Raw genomic sequence first — 22460 nt, 5'->3', positions numbered from 1 at the left:
AGAAAGCATGAGTAGGAGGGCGGGGCAGAAGGAGAGACAGAGACAGACTTCCTGCTGAGCTAGGAGCCTGATGCAGGACACTATCCCAGGATTCTGGGATCAGAACCTGAGCCGAAGGCAGATGCTTAACCAACTGAGCCACCCAGGCGCCCATATTTTTGTTCTTTTTCAAGATTATTTAGGTAATTCTGGATACCTCTGGTTTCCATATAAGTTTTAGGATCAGCTTGTCAATGTCTACAAAGAAGCCAGGTGTGATTCTGATGGGGATTACACTGAATCTGTAGATCAATTTGGAAAATATTGTCATGTTAACAATATTAAGTCTTCTGATCCATGAACATGGGACATCTTTACATTTACTTAAGTCTTTTTAAATTTATTTTAACAATATTTTGTAGTTTTCAGAGTATAAGTTTTACATTTATCTTTTTAAATTTGTTTCTGAATGTTTTATTCTTTCTGATACTGTTATAAACACATGGTTTTATTTTCATTCAGATTGTTTATTGCATTCATAGTGTTTTAAAGTCCATATCCCTCTTGACTGTCAGTAAATTATTTTTTTGTGTTTTAGAGAGGCCTCTGTCAGAGTTTTACAGATGAGAGATAGATAATATGTCAAGCTAACTAATATTACCAAATCTACTTATTTACCTTTTTTTTTTTACCCTTTATGTTTCTTTTGACAATTCATCACTTAGATAATCACAAGGAACAGCTGGAACTATTTTCCTTAACCTCCCTAAGGTTCAGTCTTCTCATCTGTAAAATGTAGGTTCTAATCATATCTGCTTTGTAGGGTTCCTGGTATAAAGATTAAACAATATAAATCATGGAAAACATGATCTTGGCAATACAGAGTTCATAGTAGTGCTTTGTAAGTGTTAGCTATTACTATTTGTCTGGGGACTAAGCATTTTTTGAATATTTCTAAACAATGTTTCCTAAATATGTATAAGACATATTTTCAAATATATTAAGATACTGCTGTGGATGAAGAAATATAAATTCATGTATTATGGGAGTCACAGTGGCTTTCTCTCCTTTTGCCCAGACAGGAATTACTAAAAGTCAGTTAAGTGTTTGACTCTTGGTTTCAGCTCAGATCATGATCTCAGGGTTGTACGAATGAGCTCCACGTTGGGCTCCACACTGAACGGAGTGTCTGCTTGAGATTCTGTCCTTCTCCTTCTCCCTCTGCCTCTCCCCTCAATTCTCTCTGTCTCTCAAATAAATAAACAAATAAGTATTTAAAAAATTATACTCCAAGCTTGAAATGCCCAGTAAAGCATGTTTGTGGGACTTTATCCAGGCCCTACATTCAGCTTGCCTCTGTAAGAGAGGATGAGTCCAGACTGCTTGGCTCCTCTAACTTCCTTCACTCTTTTTTTCACTGCAGTTACTTCAGGAGGGTAAAATGGAGAAATTTGAGGAGCTTGTCGAAAAATACCCTTGCGCCTTTCCTTGCTGGGTTGGGCCTTTTCAGGCACTTTTCTATATCTATGACCCAGACTACGCAAAGATATTTCTGGGCAGAACAGGTAAGAAAAGGGATGAATCTCAGGAAACTAATCCTCCTAGGAGAAATATGCAAAACTCACAGGCAGTATTCTAAAGAAATCCTGAAACAAAGATTAAAATTGGGCCTTTACTCTAACTGCTAGGCTAAATGAGGCAGAAGAGAGAATTAGTGATATAGAAGACCAAATGATGGAAAATAAAGAAGCTGAGAAAAAGAGAGATAAACAACTACTGGGTCACGAGGGCAGAATTCGAGAGATAAGTGATACCATAAGATCAAACAATATTAGAATAATTGGGATCCCAGAAGAAGAAGAAAGAGAGAAGGGGCAGAAGGTATATTGGAGCAAATTATAGCAGAGAACTTCACTAATTTAGGGAAGGAAACAGGCATCAAAACCCAGGAGGCACAGAGAATCCCTCTCAAAATCAATAAAAATAGATCAACACCCCAACATAAGATAGTAAAACTTACAGGTCTCAGAGACAAAGAGAAAACCCTGAAAGCAGCTCAGGACAAGAGATCTGTAACCTACAATGGTAGAGACATTAGATTGGCAACAGACTTATCCACAGAGACCTGGCAGGCCAGAAAGGAGTGACATGATATATTCAGAGCACTGAATGAGAAAAACATGCAGCCAAAAATACTATATCCAGCTGAGGTGTCATTGAAAGTAGAAGGAGAGATAAAAAGTTTCCAGGACAAACAAAAACTAAAGGAATTTGCAAACACGAAACCAGCCCTACAAGAAATATTGAAAGGGGTCCTCTAAGCAAAGAGAGAACCTAAAAGTAACATAGACCAGAAAGGAACAGAGACAATATACAGTAACCGTAACCTTGCAGGCAATACAATGGCACTAAATTCATATCTTTCAATAGTTACCCTGAATGTAAATGGGCTCAATGCCCCAATCAAAAGACACAGGGTATCAGACTGTATAAAAAAACAAGACCCATCGATATGCTGTCTGCAAGAGACTCATTTTAGACCCAAAGATACCTCCAGATTGAAAGTGAGGGGGTGGAAAACCATTTACCATGCTAATGGACACCAAAAGAAAGCTGGGGTGGCAATCCTTATATCAGACAAATTAGATTTTAGATTATTTATTTATTTATTTGACAGAGAGAGCGAGAGACCACAAGCAGGGGGAGCAGTAGAAGGAGAGGGAGAAGCAGGCTTCCCGCTGAGCAAGGAGCCCAATGCGGAGCTCAATCCCAGGACCCTGGGATCATGACCTGAGCCAAAGGCAGATGCTTAACCATCTGAGCCACCCAGCCACCCCTCAGACAAATTAGATTTTAAACCAAAGACTATAATAAGAGATGAGGAGGGACACTATATCATATTTAAAGGGTCTACCCAACAAGATCTAACAGTTGTAAATATCTATGCCCCTAACATGGGAGCAGCCAATTATATAAGCCAATTAATAACAAAAGCAAAGAAACACATTGACAACAATACAATAATAGTAGGAGACTTTAACCGCCCCTCCCCTCACTGAAATGGACAGATCATCTAAGCAAAGGATCAACAAGGAAATAGACTTAATGGACCAAATGGACTTAACAGATATATTCAGAACATTCCATCCCAAAGGAACAGAATATACATTCTTCTCTAGTGCCCATGGAACATTCTCCAGAATAGATCACATCCTAGGTCACAAATCAGGTCTCAACCGGTACCAAAAGATTGGGATCATTCCCTGCATATTTTCAGACCACAGTGCTTTGAAACTAGAACTCAATCACAAGAGGAAAATCGGAAAGAACTCAAATACGTGGAGGCTAAAGAGCATGCTACTAAAAAATGAATGGGTCAAACAGGAAATTAAAGAAGAATTTAAAAAATTCATGGAAACCAATGAAAATGAAAACACAACTGTTCAAAATCTTTGGGATGCAGCAAAGGCAGTCCTAAGAGGAAAGTATATAGCAATACAAGCCTTTCTCAAGAAACAAGAAAAGTCTCAAATACACAACCTAACCCTACACCTAAAGGAGCTGGAGAAAGAACAGCAAATAAAGCCTAAACCCACAGGAGAAGAGAAATAATAAAGATCAGAGCAGAAATCAATGAAATAGAAACCAAAAGAACAGTAGAACAGATCAATGAAACTAGGAGCTGGTTGAAAGAATTAATAAGATTGATAAACCCCTGGCCAGACTGATCGGGAAAAAAGAAAAGATAAATGACCCAAATAAATGAAATCATGAATGAAAGAGGAGAGATCACACCCAACACCAAAGAAATACAAACAATTGTAAGAACATATTATGAGCAACTATATGCCAGCAAATGAGATAACCTGGAAGAAATGGATGCATTCCTAGAGATGTATCAACTACCAAAACTGAACCAGGAAGAAATAAAAAACCTGAACAGACCCATAACCACTAAGGAAATTGAAGCAGTAATCAAAAATCTCCCAACAAGGGGCGCCTGGGAGGCTCAGTTGGTTAAGCGACTGCCTTCAGCTCAGGTCATGATCCTGGAGTCCCGGGATCGAGTCCCACATCAGGCTCCCTGCTCAGCAGGGAGTCTGCTTCTCCCTCTGACCCTCTTCCCTCTCGTGCTCTCTATCTCTCATTCTCTCCCTCTCAAATAAATAAATAAAATCCTTAAAAAAAAAAAAATCTCCCAACAAATGAAAGCCCAGGGCCAGATGGCTTCCCAGGGGAATTCTACCAAACATTTAAAGAAGAATTAATACCTATTCTTCTGAAACTGTTCCAAAAAATAGAAATGGAGGGAAACTTCCAAACTCGTTTAATGAGGCCACCATTACCTTGATCCCGAAACCAGACAAAGACCCCATCAAAAAGGAGAATTACAGACCAATATCCTTGATGAACATGGATGCAAAAATTCTCACCATAATACTAGCCAATAGGATCCAACAGTACATTAAAAGGATTATTCACCACGACCAAGTGGGATTTATCCCTGAGCCGCAAGATTGGTTCAACATCCGCAAATCAATCAATGTGATACAATACATTAATAAAAGAAAGAACAAGAACCATATGATCCTCTCAACAGATGCAGAAAAATCATTTGACAAAGTACAGCATCCTTTCTTGATCAAAACTCTTCAGAGTATAGGGATAGAGGATACCTACCTCAGTATCAGAAAAGCCATCTATGAAAAACCCACAGCGATAATCATTCTCAATGGGGAAAAACTGAGAGCTTTCTCCCTAAGGTCAGGAACACGGCAGGGATGTCCATTATCACCACTGCTATTCAACATAGTACTAGAAGTCCTAGCCACAGCAATCAGATAACAAAAAGAAATCAAAGGCATGCAAAGAAGAAGTCAAACTCTCACTCTTTGCAGATGATATGATACTTTATGTGGAAAACCCAAAAGACTCCACCCCAAAACTGCTAGAACTCATACAGGAATTCAGTAAAGTGGCAGGATATAAAATCAATGCACAGAAATCAGTGGGATTCCTATATACCAACAACAAGACAGAAGAAAGAGAAATTAAGGAGTCGATCCCATTTACAATTGCACCCAAAACCATAAGATACCTAGGAATAAATCTAACCAAAGAGGCAAAGAATCTGTACTCAGAAAACTATAAAATACTCACGAAAGGAATTGAGGAAGACACAAAGAAATGGAAAAACGTTCCATGTTCATGGATTGGAAGAACAAATATTGTGAAGATGTCAATGCTACCTAGAGCAATCTACACATTTAATGCAATCCCTATCAAAATACCATCAACTTTTTTCAAAGAAATGGAACAAATAATCCTAAAATTTGTATGGAACCAGAAAAGACCCTGAATAGCCAGAGGAATGTTGAAAAAGAAAAGCAAAGTTGGTGACATCACAATTCCAGACTTCAAGCTCTATTACAAAGCTGTAATCATCAAGACAGTATGGTACTGGCACAAAAACAGACACATAGATCAATGGAACAGAATAGAGAGCCCAGAAATGGACCCTCAACTCTATGGTCAACTAATCTTCAACAAAGCAGGAAAGAATATCCAATGGAAAAAAGACAGTCTCTTCAACAAATAGTGTTGGGAAATTGGACAGCCACATGCAGAAGAATGAAATTGGGCTATTTCCTTATACCACACACAAAAATAGACTCAAAATGGTTGAAAGACCTAAATGTGAGACAGGAGTCCATCAAAATCCTAAAGGAGAACACAGGCAGCAACCTCTTCCACCTCAGCCACAGCAGCTTCTTCCTAGAAACATCACCAAAGGCAAGGGAAGCAAGGGCAAAAATGAACTATTGGGACTTCATCAAGATAAAAAGCTTTTGCACAGCAAAAGAAACAGTCAACAAAACCAAAAGACGACCGACAGAATGGGAGAAGATATTTGCAAATGACATATCAGATAAAGGGCTAGTATCCAAAATCTATAAAGAACTTATCAAACTCAACACCCAAAGAACAAATGATCTAATCAAGAAATGGGCAGAAGACATGAGCAGACATTTTTCCAAAGAAAACATCCAGATGGCCAACAGACACATGAAAAAGCGCTCAACATCGCTTAGCATCAGGGAAATACAAATCAAAACCTCAATGAGATACCACCTCACACCAGTCAGAATGGCTAAAATTAACAAGTCAGGAAATGACAGATGTTGGCAGGGATGCGGAGAAAGGGGAACACTCCTATACTCTTGGTGGGAATGCAAGCTGGTGCAGCCACTCTGCAAAACAGTATGGAGGTTCCTCAAAAAGTTGAAAATAGAGCTACCATATGACCCAGCAATTGCACTACTGGGTATTTACCCCAAAGATACAAATGTAGTCATCCAAAGGGGTACATGCACCCCGATGTTTATAGCAGCAATGTCCACAATAGCCAAACTATGGAAAGAGCCAAGATGTCCATCAACAGATGAATGGATAAGGAAGATGTGATACACACACCACACACACACACACACACACACACACACACAATGGAATATTATGCAGCCATCAAAAGGAATGAAATCTTACCATTTGCAATGACGTGGATGGAACTGGAAGGTATTATGCTGAGCAAAATAAGTCAATCAGAGAAAGACATGTATCATTTGATCTCACTGATATGAGGAATTCTTAATCTCAAGAAACAAACTGAGGGTTGCTGGAGTGGTGGGTGGGTGGGAGGGATGGGGTGGCTGGGTGACAGACATTGGGGAGGGTATGTGCTATGGTGAGTGCTGTGAATTGTGTATGACTGTTGAATCACAGACCTGTACCTCTGAAACAAATAATACATTATATGTTTAAAAAAAAAAAAGAAGATAGTAGGAAGGGAAAAATGAAGGGGGAGAATTTGGAGGGGGAGATGAACCATGAGAGACTATGGACTCTGAGAACCAAACTGAGGGTTCTAGAGGGGAGGAGTGGGGGGATGGGTTAGCCTGGTGATGGGTATTAAAGAGGGCACATACTGAATGGTGCACTGGGTGTTATACACAAACAATGAATCATGGAACACTACCTCAAAAACTAATGATGTAATGTATGGTGATTAACATAACATAATAAAAAAAATCGGGCCTTTAATAGACCTAGAGACACAATGATGGTTACCAGAGGGGGTGATGGGTGAAATAGGTGATGGGGATTAAGGAGTGCACATGTTGTGATGAGCACTGGGTGATGTATGGAATTGTTTAATCACTACATTGTACACCTGAAACTAATATAACACTGTGTTCACTATCCTGGAATTAAAAAAGAAAGACCTGGAGAAAGTGGGGAGAGGTTTCTGACCAACCCTGAAAGGGATTATCACATCCCCCCCAGTGCCTTGTCCAGCTCAGATGCCCATGGGCCCTTGGGGGTATATCTTAAAGCCCAGCTGGCATCACCGGATCACCAAGGGCTTCCTTTGCCTCTTGGTTTTGTGAATTCAGTGTCAGCAATACTCCCCACCCCCTCAACCCCTGCTTGAGCATAAGTCTTCAGGGGAATTCAGAAGTAGCTCTGCCTCTGCTGGTTCAGTACGTAAACCTGAATGCTAGATCATTAATTTACCAGTATAACCTCTTGATTGTGGTCCCAGTTTTGTTTTTTGTTTTCTGCATATTTCTCAACTGTGTTTCCTTTTGGGGTACAAGTCATCTAACTCCCCCATCCAAGCCTTTTTCAAGGCATCTGTGGTGTATCATCTCATAGCACAAAATTAAAATATCTGGTGTTTGCTCCATCATCTTTGTTTTAACTAAAATCTTATATTCTAATCTTTCTTCCCTGTCCACTGTCTCCATTACTTTTAGTAAAACCTAATAAAGGAAAACAGACTTTCCCTGAAAGTCTCCATGTTTCCCATGCCCCCAGCCCTGATTTATTTCTTGCTCACCTCTTAAAGGACAAGAGCTATAAAATACCTCCATGTTAGAGTTTATGAGAATCCCAAGAGGCATTTGTCCCCCTTTCTCTGTGGTTTGCCAGCTCCTGCTATACTTACTAATCTACTTTCCAAGAAGGATATAATATATTGTCCCAAATCCTGTTTTGGAAACTTGGCAACCCTCAGGCAATCTGTTTCTGCTGGAGAAAGTGTAAGCAAGGGAAGAATCTGGGTTTGTGTTCTATCTGCCTCCTAGGTTTGTTGTTCTCTGGTTCCTCAACCAAGACTTGTGGTTTTCCTAGGCCTGCCAAGAGTGTAAGGGGTGAGCCCTGGGCTCCTTTTTGCTATTTATGCTTAGTGAAGGCAAATGAAGAGAACCTTCTCCAACTTTGGTAATTTCCCTCTAATACTGTCATTTGTTTCCTCTGCTTGACTCTGCAGATCCCAAGTCCAAGTACCTGTACAAGTTCTTGATTCCATGTCCTGGTATGTATGTGCAAGAGAGCGGAGTGACTCACTCTCTTACTTGAGGTCCCCTTGCTATTGTAGAGTATTCCAAAGAAACAAATCAGAATGCTCAAAAACATTAAGAAGATGGTAGATCTATACTGCAAGTTATCTAGGGGGAAGATCAAGAGGGAGTGCTAAGTAAACACAGCACAACTTCCTAGGAACCCTCTTTGTCCATTTCTCTCCCCAAAGTCTCATTCTCAAGGCACATGTGTGTGAATCAGTCCCATCTCTGTCTTTAAAACTGCAGCCTCACATCTATATCCTTTATTTTATCCTTTCTTCTCTCTTGTTTTCTTGGTTCTTCCCCTTTCTTTTTGGAGTTCCTTTATTTCCATTTACAAACCAGTGCAGTTTTGCCCTGAAATATAGTTTGACAGTATTCCATGAACAGATAAATTAAGACTTTTAGTCATGTAATTGGTATTTATATTAGACAAAGAAGGAAATAAATGAAAGAAACTGTAGGTTTGGGGTTCAGAGCTACTTGGATTTGAATACTGCCTCCCACTGACTAGTTGAATGTGATTTTGGGGAAAACATCTAATGAGTGTTACGTCTCTGGGCCATTATGAGGATGAAGTGAAGCACATATTTTCTACACTTAGTGTAATGGCTGGCATTGGACCAGCACCGGACCATGCATCACAAGCCTAACATGTTGTAAGCTCTCAATGAATGATGGAAATCACATATTAATAAACTTTAAGGTCATTTTAAAACCAAATCTTTAATGATCTTTCTTGCAACAGAAGGTTGTAAAGCATTGACCTTGATGAGTGTTTCCATTTCGTATCATTTATAGGTGTAAAGCACAGGCTAAGGCTCAAGGAGTAGACATCTGGGGACAGAGTGAATACTCAGGTCTAGTTCCTTGTAAATTTTGTGCTCACAGTGTAGTTTATGGATTGGTTTAGAGTCAAGAGGAGACGAATATTATTATGTTTCTACCACAGGCTAGAGGCTGGTCCAGGTGCCTCGTGTATACACCTTCATTTAATCTGCACAGCAACACAGTAAAGTAGATGCTTATTATCACATTTTATCATTGAGAAAACCAAGCCTCAGGAGGATTAAGTGACTTACTCAGTTACTACACAGGTAGTAGCTGGTGACTTCAGGATCGGCACACTCATCGGGCTGCAAAACTTGGGGTCTTCCTCACAATATTAAATACATCCATCCCAGATGTAAGCATCAAACTGACTTCCAACTTAATAAATGAACACTGCTCTGATTTCCACTCTATTGTGACTACCTGTGTGCCACGGTCACCCCATGATGTTGTGTTCCTCACCTCTCCTTCCTCATCTCATTTAATAAAATGGCATGAGGTTTTCTTCCTTTTATTTCTCAAGGAAAAGGACTTGTGAATCTAGACGGACCCAAGTGGTCCCAGCACCGTGAACTACTAACTCCTGCGTTCAATGTTAACATCTTGAAATCATACGTTGAGGTGATGGCCCATTCTGTGAACACAATGCTGGTAAGTGAAGGGACAAAAAGTGCTCTGGTGTGTTGCAGAATGCTTCCAACAGGGAATGTATTCTACATGTGTAGTGGGTAGTGAAAGCCAAAGGGGGATGGCTCCTAAAAATTACCCAATGTGCAATTATCAGCTGAGCAGGAGGTGTCTATGTAAACCTTTGCTTTGGTTCTTTGGGTGATTAAAAATGATGAAGATTTGGTCATCTGACTTAGATATATTTTGAGACCCTATGGCAGTAAACCAAGTACCGAGTAGTGAGATTCAGATGGTAAGTACTATAAATGATCAGTAAGGGAACCAGGGCCAGCTATAGTGGCTTCAGATTCAGAGGAGACTCAGATTTGCCAGGAAATATGAGCTGGACTTGATTATGTGGATAATACAGGTGAGGGAATTCTAGTCAGCATGAACAAAGGTATGGAAGTTAGAATGAACTTGCCTGATGGTCACAAAGACCCTATCAAAGGATAAGTGTCTACCTTAAAGTCGCAGATGTGAGTTTCTTCTTGTGGATAGTGGCAGATAATTAGAAGCTGACTTGGGCCTTTCAAAGGGGCAAGAGGATGTTGGCAGAGGAATATTCCTATGGGTGGTCTCTGATTTATAAATGAACTCCATTCCAAAACTCCCCTTGTACATGGTATATTTTAAATTTTTAAATTTGTACTTGTTTGAAAATCAGATAAGTAATTCATTAATACCAGTTTTATCAGAAACACTTCAAACCCCACAAACAAAGCCAAAGTTTCCCTCCACCTTCATTTACAAACCCATCCTTTTTCCCAAGAAAGAACCACTGTTACCAGCTGATTGGCTGGGTTCTCACAGAAGCGATTTAACCTCAGTCGCCCTGGTTGAGGTATAAAGACCCATGTCTCACTCTTGGTAGAGAACCAGTGGTGCGGGCTAGGGGGCGTGGGGCGTGCTCCTTCCATTCTGGTGCTGTGCAGCTTTGTGCACAATTGCAAATTAGCCAGTGGTGGTACTGGGTTTATCTCTGTTTCAATAAAACCACTTCTGTCTTCCTTGTTTCTCTATCCCACCTGTGCCTGAGGCCCCACTCATAACTCCTATCCTGTGATAAGAGTTATCCTGCTGAACTGTGCCCAAGTACCTCTAGCCTTGAGCCTCCCCTTTGTTCTCATTTCTTCTAAATTTACTTTATTTACTCAGTAAAACTTACATAATTCAAGATGAAAGCAATTGAATAAACAATTGACATTTGGGTAAAAGCTTTTTTAAAAAAAATCTCTTTTTTCCCAAGATTTCCAAATGCATAACAGCTCCTAGCTACGGCATAGGTGCTCAACAAATGTAGGTTGATCTGATTTTAACCATTCAGATTTATTTGTGTTTTACACAAAGATTGCTTATTATGACAAATACATTTTCAACAGGGAACTTTATGGCAGTTTCAGTCACAAAACATCTCAAGTAGTGTGAGTAGGTCACTTGGGGGGAGAAGTAAAGTGGACAGAGGGAGCACTTGACTGGGAGTCACTCCCCAAACCTGCTTCTTTCATGGCTTCTCCCTGTCCCCCACTTCTGAAATGAAAATGGATAAAGAAGATGTGGTTCATATATACAATGGAATATTACTCAGACATCAGAAAGGATGAATACCTACCATTTGCATCAACATGGATGGAACTGGAGGGGATTATGCTAAGTGAAATAAGTCAAGCAGAGAAAGACAAATATCATATGGTTTCACTCATATGTGGAACATAAGGAATAGTGTAGAGGACCACAGGGGAAGGGAGGGAAAACTGAATGGGAAGAAATCAGAGAGGGAGACAAACCATGAGAGACTCTGGACTCCAGGAAACAAATTGAGGGTTACAGAAGGGAGAGGAGTGGAAGGATGGGGTAACCAGGTGATGGGTATTAAGGAGGATACGTGTGGTGATGAGCACTGGGTGTTATATGCAACTAATGAATCGTTGATCACTACATCAAAAACTAATGATGTACTATATGTCAGATGCTCAACCGATTGAGCCACCCAGGCGCCCCTGAATTGAAAATGTTTTTTACAATGTTCCAAGTTTATTTTAAGTGTGGCTATGGTGGTTGGCAGTAGTGATGGTGGGGTGGGGTGTCTAGCAATTTGGGGACTGAAGATGGAGGAAGCCCTGGGGAGACCCTTTGTAATTATAGGTCTGTTTTACTGAGACTCTGATCTGCTGTAATGCAGTTATGGTAATAACTGAAAGGCCAAAGATACTTAACTCAGCCATTTACCAGACCTGGTTTGCTCCTTGCCCTTTCTCACCCAGCTGGGTGCAGTTTTCCCTTCCTCATGCCAAGTAAGCACTTGCTTAATTTACCTACATGACCTCTGGCTCCTCCTAGGTCAGGTTTGTCTACCTTACATCCTAAGGGCAGGGTCAGGGAGGAGCTTTCAGATAAAGACAGTTTGATGATGATGGTGTCATTGATCTTGACCTCCTGTACCAGGGTAAGTGGGAGAAGATTTGCAGCTCTCAGGACACAGTGGTGGAGGTCGATGAGCACATCAACTTGATGACCCTGGACATACTTCTGAAATGTGCTTTCAGCCGGGAGACCAACTGCCAGATAAGCAGGTCAGTGACAGGAAAGCAAGGAAGACACTTGTTCGCCATCATCCAAGTCATTCATTGACATGTTGTCCCTGCTTTCTCTTCTAGCACCCATGATCTTTATGTTAAAACAATGTTTGAAGCCAGAAAAATCTTTTATCGCTTACACAGCTTCTTACATCACCATGACATCATTTTCAAATTCAGCCCTCAGGGCCAACGCTTACAAGAGATGGTCAAAATTCTACAACAGTACACAGGTATTTCTTGCATTTGGGTGGCCCAAGTCCATGCACTGTCATAACTGTGTTGTATCTGTCTAGAAGAATAGGCCTCAGTGTGAAAAAAAGAAAACATTCTTGTTCTTAATGGAGCTTTTATAGGGACAGTGCTGCTTTAGAAGAGTTTGCTAGATCCATAGTAGTAGTTCTGTCAGAAGTTTTCTATACCATGTTCATTATGCACAATTGTTATTAATACAAATATAACAAGGGGACATTTAATATCCCAAAGCACACAGGGCATATGCCTTTTAGTGCAGTGTTTGCAGTAATAACGAATGAATAATGACAAACTAAAAACATTCATGCAACATAGGAATGAATACAGGAGCAGAGTGAGCATGGACATGCATTCAAAAGAAGGGGAAAATTAGGAGTTGTTTGGCAGGTATAAAGTTTCAATTACATAAGATGAATACGTTCTAGAGATCTGTAAGTTAACAGTACTGTATTGGGTATGTAAAAGTGTGTTAAGTGTGTAGATCTCGGGTTAAGTGTTCTTATTACAATAAAAAAAATAAAAGAAGCTCCATTCAGGGCGCCTGGCTAGTTTAGTCAGTAGAGCATGAGACTCTTGATCTCGAGGTTGTAAGTTCGAGCCCCATGTTGGATGTAGAGATTACTTAAAAATAAAATCTTAAAAGAAAAAGAAGCTCCATTCAAAAATAGCTTTGGCAAAACATAAAAATAAAAGTTGAAATAGAGTAAGGCTTTTTTTTTTTTAAGATTTATTCATTTGAGAGAGACAGAGAGAACACAAGCAGGGGGAGAGTCAGAGGGAGAGGGAGAGACAGACGCCCTGCTGAGCCGGGAGCCTGACACGGGGCTCGACCCTGGAGATCATGACCTGAGCCGAAGGCAGTCACCCAACCATCTGGGCCACCCAGGCACCCCAATAGATTAAGTTTTTTAAGCAATTCAACATTACTATTCATCAACACCATAATAGAGAATATTTATCAAGCAGTTAATGAATCCTTTCTTGGCTCCACCACTTAGTAGCAGTGTGACTTTGGGCAAGTTTACTCACTGCTTTGTCTCAGGGTCATCTGTAAAATGGGGATAAAAAGGAACCTATCTCCTAGGTTTGTGGTGATGATTAAATATGTTAACATACATAAAGCACTTAGGACAGTGCCTCGCACTGAATAAATGTAAACATAAAATATAGTTACTTTAGCAAATATATTTGCCTCAAGGAAATTTGCAAGACACACCTACACATGCACAGTCACACACACATAGACACACAAGAATGTAGATATTATAAGGAGGACATTCAGAGAAGCAGGTTAGGTTAACAATTTAAGACACAGATGGGCATTATATATAGCAGTAGTTCCAAACTTGTCCACATCATGGCCCACACAGAAAATGCTAAATTTGTATGGCTCATTAGAGTGGGTCTGGGGGCATCTATGAAGGACTTGGTGAAAAAATTCTTTACTATTTCTTTATATCACATAATTATGATAAAAAACCAAAATGCAAAGTATTAGGGGAAACTTAAATTTGTTCAAAATAAAACCTTTTCAAATTTTTTATTTTTATGTAGTCAAATTTATCAATATTTTTTTTTTATTGCATCTGGATTTTAAGTAGTAGTCACTAGCCTTCCCCTGTTCTAGGGATCTTAGCTCTTGCTCTAATGACACTTTGGGCTGATAAGTCTTTTTTGTGTGGGGAGCTGTCCTGTGCTGGGATGTGGGGGATGGGGTGGGATGTTTAGCTGCATCCCTGACATCTACCCTCTCGATGCCAGTAGGACTCTGATAGCTGTGGCAACTGAAAATGTCTCCAGACATTGCTGAATGTCCGCTGGGGTCAAAATTATTGGCAGCTGGGCTGCCTGGGTGGCTCAGTTGGTTAAGCATCCAACTCCTGATTTTGGCTCAGGTCATGATCTCAGGGTTGTGAGATTGAGCCCCGAGTTGGGCTCTGTGCTGGGTGTAGAACCTGCTTAAGATTCTCTCCCTCTCCCTCTACCCCTCCACTCCCCCCCACCCCTGCTTATGCTTGCTCTCACTCTCTCTCTCTGTCTCTCTGAAAAAGTAAAAAATAAAAATAAAACCTTTTAAAAAATTATCTGCAGGGCGCCTGGGTGGCTCAGTTGGTTAAGCGACTGCCTTCAGCTCAGGTCATGATCCCGGAGTCCCGGGATCGAGTCCCACATCGGGGGGGGGGGGTCCCTGCTCAGCAGGGAGTCTGCTTCTCCCTCTGACCCTCCCCCCTCTCATGCTCTCTCTCTCTCATTCTCTCTCTCAAATAAATAAATAAATAAAATCTTAAAAAAAATTATCTGCAGCTGAGACCCATTGCCTTAGACCTAAACTAGAGACGTTCATCCATGTTTTTCTTCGAGTGCTTGTGTGATTTTGTTCTTTTTGCATTTAGATTTCTGATCCATTTAGAGTTTATTCTTATGTATGGTACGAAGTGTTGATCTAACATTTTTAAATGGTTATCCAGTTGTCCCATTGCCATATATTAAAAAGTTCCATTTTTTCTGTGATATATATATACCATGGAATATTACTCAGCAATAAAAAGATTGAGATCTTGCCCTTTGCAACAACATGCATCCATACCTAGAGGGCATTATGGAAGTGAAGTTAGTCAGACAAAGACAAATACTCTATGATCTCACTCAGATGTTTTGATTTAAGAAACAAAACAAATGAACAAAGAAAAAAGAGACAAACAATAAACCAGGCTCTTAAATACAGAGAACAAACTGGTACACTTGAAACTAATATAATACTATATGTTAATTACACTTCAATTAAAAATTTAATTTAATTTAATTTAAAAGTTCCATCTTTTCCAGTGATTTGAGATAACCACCTTTATCATTTACTAAATTGACATATGTATTTGAGCTTATTTCTGGACTTTATTTTCTATTCCATTGGTCTATTTATTTATGTATTGAAATCACATTGATTTATTTAAAGAGATTTTGTAGTATGTTGTTTGTTTGTTTGTTTGTTTTTTAAATGAGAACTAGGGATGCCTGGGTGGCACAGTCAGTTAAGTGTCCGACTCTTGGTTTTAGCTCAGGTCATGATCTCAGGGTCGTGAGATCAAGCCCTGCTTAGGGCTCTCCACTCAGCATGGAGTCTGCTTAAGATTCTCTTTCCCTCTCCTTCTGCCCTCCACCCCGTGCTCATTCTCTCTCTCTCCTAAAATAAATCTAAAAATTAACAAACTATTTTTCAGAGAGTTTTAGGTTTACAGAAAAATTAAGCAGAAAATACAGAGTTTTCATATGCTTTCTTACCTCCTCCCCCGCCCCCACTTACACAGTTTCCCCAATTATTCACATCATGCATTAGTGTGCTACCTCTATTATATTTGATGGGGCAATATTGATACATTATTATTAACTAAAGTCCATAGTTTACTTTAGGGTTCACTATTTATATTGTACACTGTATGGGCTTTGACCAACACATTATGATATGTATCCCCTTCTAATCCTAGTTTTCTGAGAGGTGTTTTTTTAATCATGCATGGGTGTTAGATTGTGTTAGATCTTTTTCACTCATCTTTTGATGTGGTCCCATGATTTTTCTTCTTTAACTTATTGATGTGATAGATTACATTAATTGATTTTTGAATGTTGAACCAGACTTGCATATCTGGAATAAATCCCACTTGGTCATAGTGTATAGTTCCTTTTATGCATTGTTGGATTTTATTTGCTAATATTTCGTTGAGGATTTTAGCATCTATTTCATGAGAGATATTGGTTTGTAGTTTTCCTTTCTTGTAATGTCTTTGTCTGGTTTTGGTATTAAGATAATGTGTGGCCTCATAAAATGAATTAGGGAGTATTCCCTCTGCTATTCTCTGGAAGAGATTATAAAGAATTGGTATGATTTCTTTCTTAAATATTTGACAGGATAAACCAGTGAAGTCATCTAGACCTGGTCCTTCCTGTTTTGGGAAGGTTATTAATTATTGATTTAATTTCTTTAATAGATATAGGCTTGTTTAGATGATCTGTATCTCTTGTTGTGTTTTAGTAGATTATGTCTTTTAAGAATTTGGTCCATTTCATGTAGGTTATCAAATTTATGGGCATACAGTTGTTCATAATATTCCTTTATTATGTTTTTAATGCCCATAGAATCAGTAGTGATGTCCCCTTTTTATTTCTGATATTAGTAATTTGTGTCTTCTCTCTTTTTTTCTTAGTTAACCTAGCTAGAGATTTATCAATTTTATTGATCTTTTCAAAGAACCAACTTTTGGTTCATTGATTTTATTCCTTGATTTCCTATTTTCAGTTTCACTGCTTTCTGTTATCATTTTTATTATTTCCTTTTTTTTACTTATTTCAGATTCAATGTGTTCTCTTTTTAGTTTCCTAAGGCAGAAGATTAGATTGTTGATTTTAGATCTTTCTTCTTTTCTAATATACTAATTCAATGCTATAAAGTTCCCTCTAAGTACTGCCTTCACCGTGTCCCACAATTTTAATTAATTGTATTTTAATTTTCATTTAGTTCAAAAATTTTTTAAATTTCCCTTGAAATTTCTTTGGCCCATGTGTTATTTAGAAATCTGTGTTTTACTCTCCAACTATTTTGGAGTTTTCCAATTACCTTTCTCTTACGGATTTCTATTCCATTGTGGTCTGAGAGCATACTTCACATGATTTATGTTCTTTTAAAATTTAGGGTGTGTTTTATGGCCCAAATGTGGTCTATCTTGGAGAATGTTCTCTGTGAGCTTGTAAAGGAAGTGTATTCTGCTGTTGTTAGATGATGTGTTCTATAGATGTGAAATAGATCCAGTTGACTGATGACATTGTTCAGTTCAACTATGTCCTTGCTGGTTTTCTGACTGCTGGATCTGTCCATTACTGACAGGGGAGTGTTGAAGTCTCCAATTGTGAGAGTAGATTCATCTATTTCTCCTTGGAGTCCTGTTATTTTTTGCCTTTTATATTCTGACACTCTGTTGTTAGGTGCATTCACATTTTTTAAAAAGGTTTTATTTGTTTATTCATGAGAGACACAGAGAGAGAGGCAGAGGCAGAGGGAGAAGAAGGCTCCCCTCGGAGCAGGGAGCCTGATGCAGGACTAATGTGGGGCTCGATCCCAGGATCCTGGGATCCCGACCTGAGCTGAAGGTAGATGCTTAACTGACTGAGCCACCCAGGTGCCCAGGTGCTTTCACATTAAAGATTGTTGTCTTCTTGGAGAATTGACCCCTTTAACCCTGAAAAACAAACTGAGGGTTCTAGAGGGGAGAGGGGTGGGAGGATGGGTTAGCCTGGTGATGGGTATTAAAGAGGGCACGTTCTGCATGGAGCACTGGGTGTTACACACAAACAATGAATCATGGAACACTACATCAAAAACTAATGATGTAATGTATGGTGATTAACATAACAATTAAAAATTAAAAAAAGAATTTACCCCTTTATAATTATGTATTGCCCTTTTTTTATCCCTAATAAGTTTTTCCCTAATATTTTTCCTTGCTTTGAAATCTGTTCTATCTGAAATTAATATAGCTATTCCAGCTTTCCTTTGGTTAGTTAGCATGGTGTATCTTTCTCTGTTCCTTTACTCTTAATCTATATGTATGTTTATATTTTAAAGTGGGTTTCTTGTAGACAATATATAGTTCGGGTTTTTTTTAATCCCTCTGACAGTCCATCTTTTAATTGGTGTATTTAAACATTGATGCTTAATATGATTATTGATATATTTGGATTAATAGCTACCATATTTGTTACTTCTTACTATTTGTTGCCTTTTTTTTTTCTTTTTGGTCTTTCACTCTTTTCCTGCCTTATCTGGTTTTAATTGAGCATTTTATATGATTCCATTTTTCTCCTCTCTTAGCATATAAATTATACTCTTTTTTAACCTTGTTTAATGGTTGTCCTTGAGTTTGTAGTATGTATTTAGAACTAATCCAAGCCCACTTTCAAATAATACTTGCAAGTACCCTATAACAGGGTATTCCCAACTCCCAATTTTTCTCCTATTCCCTTATAACATTGCTGTAACTTATTTTATTTCTCCATAAGCTATAAAACTGAATACATTGTTGTTTTTATTATTTTGAACAGATTGTTATCTGTTAGATCAATTAAAAATAAGGAAACAAAAGATTTTGTTTTACCTTCATTTATTCCTTCCTTAATGTTTTTCTTTCTTTATGCAGATCTGAGCTTCTGACCTATATCATTTTCCCTCTTTCTAAGAACAGATTTTACTGTCTTGTGAAGCAGGTCTAACCTATATCATTTTCCCTCTTTCTAAGAACAGATTTTACTGTCTTGTGAAGCAGGTCTAATGGTGACAAATTTCCTCAATTTTTGTCTGAGAAAGTCTTTATTTCTCTTTCATTTTTAAGGGTAATTTGGAAGAATTCAAGGTTGGTGAGTTTTTCCTTTTAACACTTTAAATATTTTACTCCACTCTCTTCTTTGCCTGGCTTCTGAAGAGAAGTCCAATGTAATTTTTGTCACTGCTGTTCTGTAGGTAGTGCTTTTTTCCTGTGGTTTCTTTTAAGATTTTCCTTTTGTCTTTGATCTTCTGTAGTTTGAATAAAATGTGCATATCGACTTTTTGGTGTAGATTTTTTGATGTTTTCCTGCTTGGTATTCTCTGCGTCTCTTGTATCTGTGGTTTGATGTCTATCATTAATTTTGGAAAGTTCTCAGTTGTTTATTGTTTCAAATACTTCTGTTCCTTTCTTTTTTTCTTCTCTTTGGTCCTTTATTTTTCATTTTTCTGGTGGGGATTGTTCCTTGATGACTTTCTCTATTTCTTCTGTGGAAATTAGTCTAAGTTTTCTATCTCTACTGGAATCAACTCTGGTACACTGAATATTCCATTTCATGTAGGTTTTAAAATTTATTTGGATAGAAACAGTAATCTCATGATTTTAAAATATTTCTCTGATCTTTAAAAAAAAATTTCTCTGGGGGCTCCTGGCTGGCTCAGTCGGTAGAGCATGCAACTCTTGATCTCAGGGTTGGAAGTTCAAGCCTGATGTTGGGTGTAGACATCACTTAAAAATAAAATCTTAAAAAATAAAAAAATAAATAATTTAAATTCTCTGTATTAATTTTTATTTTCCCTTTGTCATTTCTTACTTCATATCTTTGTGCATTCTCCCTCTTTTCCTGATTAAATTAGCTAGTATATGTCTGTTATGGATTTTTTTGAAAGAGCCAGAAATTTTTTTAAAGATTTTTATTTATTTATTTGTCAGAGAGAGAGAGAGGGAGAGAGAGAGCACAAGCGTCAGGAGTGGCAGGCAGAGGGAGAAGCAGGCTCCCCGCTGAGCAGGGAGCCCAATGCGGGACTAGATCCCAGGACCCTGGGATCATGCCCTAAGCCAAAGGCAGATGCTCAACTGACTGAGGCATCCAGGCATCCCGGAAGAGCCAAGCTTTTGATTTATTAATTTGGTCTACTGTTTTTCTGTTCTTTACTGTACCAACTTCTGCTATTTTCTTTATTTTTTTATACGCTGTGTTGGTTTATTTTGTTATTCTTTTTCTAGTTTTTTTAAGTTAGGATTTAATATATTTATAGTAGTTCTCCCTCATCCACAGTTTTGCTTTCCATGATTCCAGTTACCCATGGGTAATCGTGGTCTGGAAGCAGATGATCCTTCTGATGTATCATCAGAAAGTCAGTAGTAACCTAATTCTATGTCACAGAGCTTGTGTCATTCTTCTCACTTCATCTCATCACATAGCTATTTTATCATCTCACATCATCACAAGGAGCAGGGTGAGAGTATAGTACAATGAGTTATTTTGAGAAAGCAACAGACCACAGTCACATAAATTTTATTACAGCATATTTTTATAATTGTTTTATTTCGTTATTGTTGTTGCTGATCTCTTACTGTGCTTAATTTATAAGTTAAACTTTATCATAAGTATGTATGTATAAGAAAAGAACAGATTATATAGGGCTTGATACTATCTGTGCCTTCAGGTATCCATTGGTGGTCTTGGTACATATCCCTGCAGATAAGAGAGGACTACTGTATTTTATTCTTTCATTCTTTTTCCTATTTCTATTTGCTTTGTGTGTGTGTGTGCGCGCACGTGCGCGCGCATGCATATCAGTAGATTTTTTCTTTTTTTATTGTGGTAAAATACCCATAATGTAAACTTTACCATCTTAACCATATTTTTTTGTAAAGATTTTATTTATTTATTTGACAGACAGAGAGAGAGCACAAGCAGGCAGAGTGGCAGGGAGAGGGAAAGGGAGAAGCTGGCTTGCCACTAAGCAGAGAGCCCAATGTGGGCTCAATCCCAGGACCCTGGGATCATGACCTGAGCCAAAGGCAGACGCTTAACTGACTGAGCCACTCAGGTGCCCCAACCCCATATTTTAAATGTACAGTTCAGTGGTATTAAATACACTTACATTGTTGTGCGGCCATCACCATCCATCCCCATAAACCTATTTGTCTTGTAAAGCTAAAATTCTATACCTATTAAACAGTAACTCCCTATTCTCCCCTCCCTTCAGTCCCTGGCAACCACCATTGTACTTTCTGTCTTTATGATTTGGGCTATTCTAAGTACCCTATAAATGGAAACTATGGGTATTTATCTTTTTGTGACTGGCTTATTTCACTAAGCATGTCCTCAAGGTTTATCCATGTTGTAGCATATGTCAGAATTTCCTACTTTTTTAAGATCGAAAATATTCCATCACATTTTGTTTATGCAATCATCCATCAATGGACATTTGGGTTGCTTCCATATTTTAGCTTTTGTGAATAATGCTGTTAGAAACATGGGTATACAAATATCTCTTCAAGGGGCGCCTGGGTGGCTCAGATGGTTAAGCGTCTGCCTTCGGCTCAGGTCATGATCCCAGGGTCCTGGGATCGAGTCCCACATCGGGCTCCCTGCTCCTTGGGAGCCTGCTTCTCCCTCTGCCTCTCTCTCTCTCTCTGTCTCTCATGAATAAATAAATAAAATCTTTAAAAAAAAAAACAAATATCTCTTCAAAACTCTGCTTTCAATTTTTTTGAAAGTTTCTCCAGAAATGGAATTGCTGGATCATATGACAATTCTATTTTTTTTATTATTTGAGGAGCTGCCATATTGTTTTCCACAGCAGCTGTAGCATTTTGTATTCATACCCATAGTGCACAAGGGGTTCTGATTTCCCCAGATTCTTACCAACAGTTGTTTTCTGGAATTTTTGATAGTAGCAATCCTAATAAGTCTGAGGTGGTATCTTATTATAGTTTTGATTTGCATTTCCCTAATGATTGGTGATGTTGAACATGAACTTTTCTTTTCATGTGCTAATTGGCCATTCATATATCATCTTTAGAAAAGCGTCCACTTAAGTCCTTTACTCATTTTTGAATCAGGTTGTTTTTTGGTATTGTGTTTTAGGAGTTCTCTATATATTCTGGATCTGAATCCCTTATCAGATAGATGATTTGCAAATATTTTCTCTCATTCTGTGGGTTGCCTTTTTACTCTATGGATACTGTTTTTAAATTTTCATGAACTCTTATTTGTCTACCTTTTCTTGTGTTACCTGTGCCTTGGGTGTCAGTGCAAGAAATCCTTACTAAATCCAGTGGCTTTTAATCCTATTTCTCTTTTAAGAATTTTATTGTTTTAGGTCTTACAATTAGGTCCTTGACCTATTTTGAGTTAATTTTCAAATATGGTATAGGTAAGGTCTAACTTCATTCTTTTGCATGTAGATGTCCAGTTTTCCCAG

General features: G+C 38.5%; 1 protein-coding gene across 1 annotated transcript in view; it reads left to right on the top strand.

The window, feature by feature from the left end:
* The window catches only part of CYP4X1 (cytochrome P450 family 4 subfamily X member 1), a 42967-nt gene that overhangs the window by 5748 nt on the left and 14759 nt on the right, over positions 1–22460 (top strand). The window contains exons 2-6 of the mRNA XM_025871869.2: positions 1403–1544; positions 8312–8356; positions 9739–9866; positions 12330–12457; positions 12542–12693. Coding sequence (XP_025727654.2) covers positions 1403–1544; positions 8312–8356; positions 9739–9866; positions 12330–12457; positions 12542–12693 — 595 coding nt within the window. The remainder of the gene's footprint in view (positions 1–1402; positions 1545–8311; positions 8357–9738; positions 9867–12329; positions 12458–12541; positions 12694–22460) is intronic.

The sequence above is a fragment of the Callorhinus ursinus genome, unplaced genomic scaffold (assembly GCF_003265705.2).
Source record: "Callorhinus ursinus isolate GAN/ISIS: 27379988/994484 unplaced genomic scaffold, GSC_fseal_2.0 scaffold9, whole genome shotgun sequence".
Taxonomy (NCBI): domain Eukaryota; kingdom Metazoa; phylum Chordata; class Mammalia; order Carnivora; family Otariidae; genus Callorhinus; species Callorhinus ursinus.
Note: the sequence above shows the minus strand (reverse complement) of the source record. Positions and strands in the feature narration are given on the sequence as shown.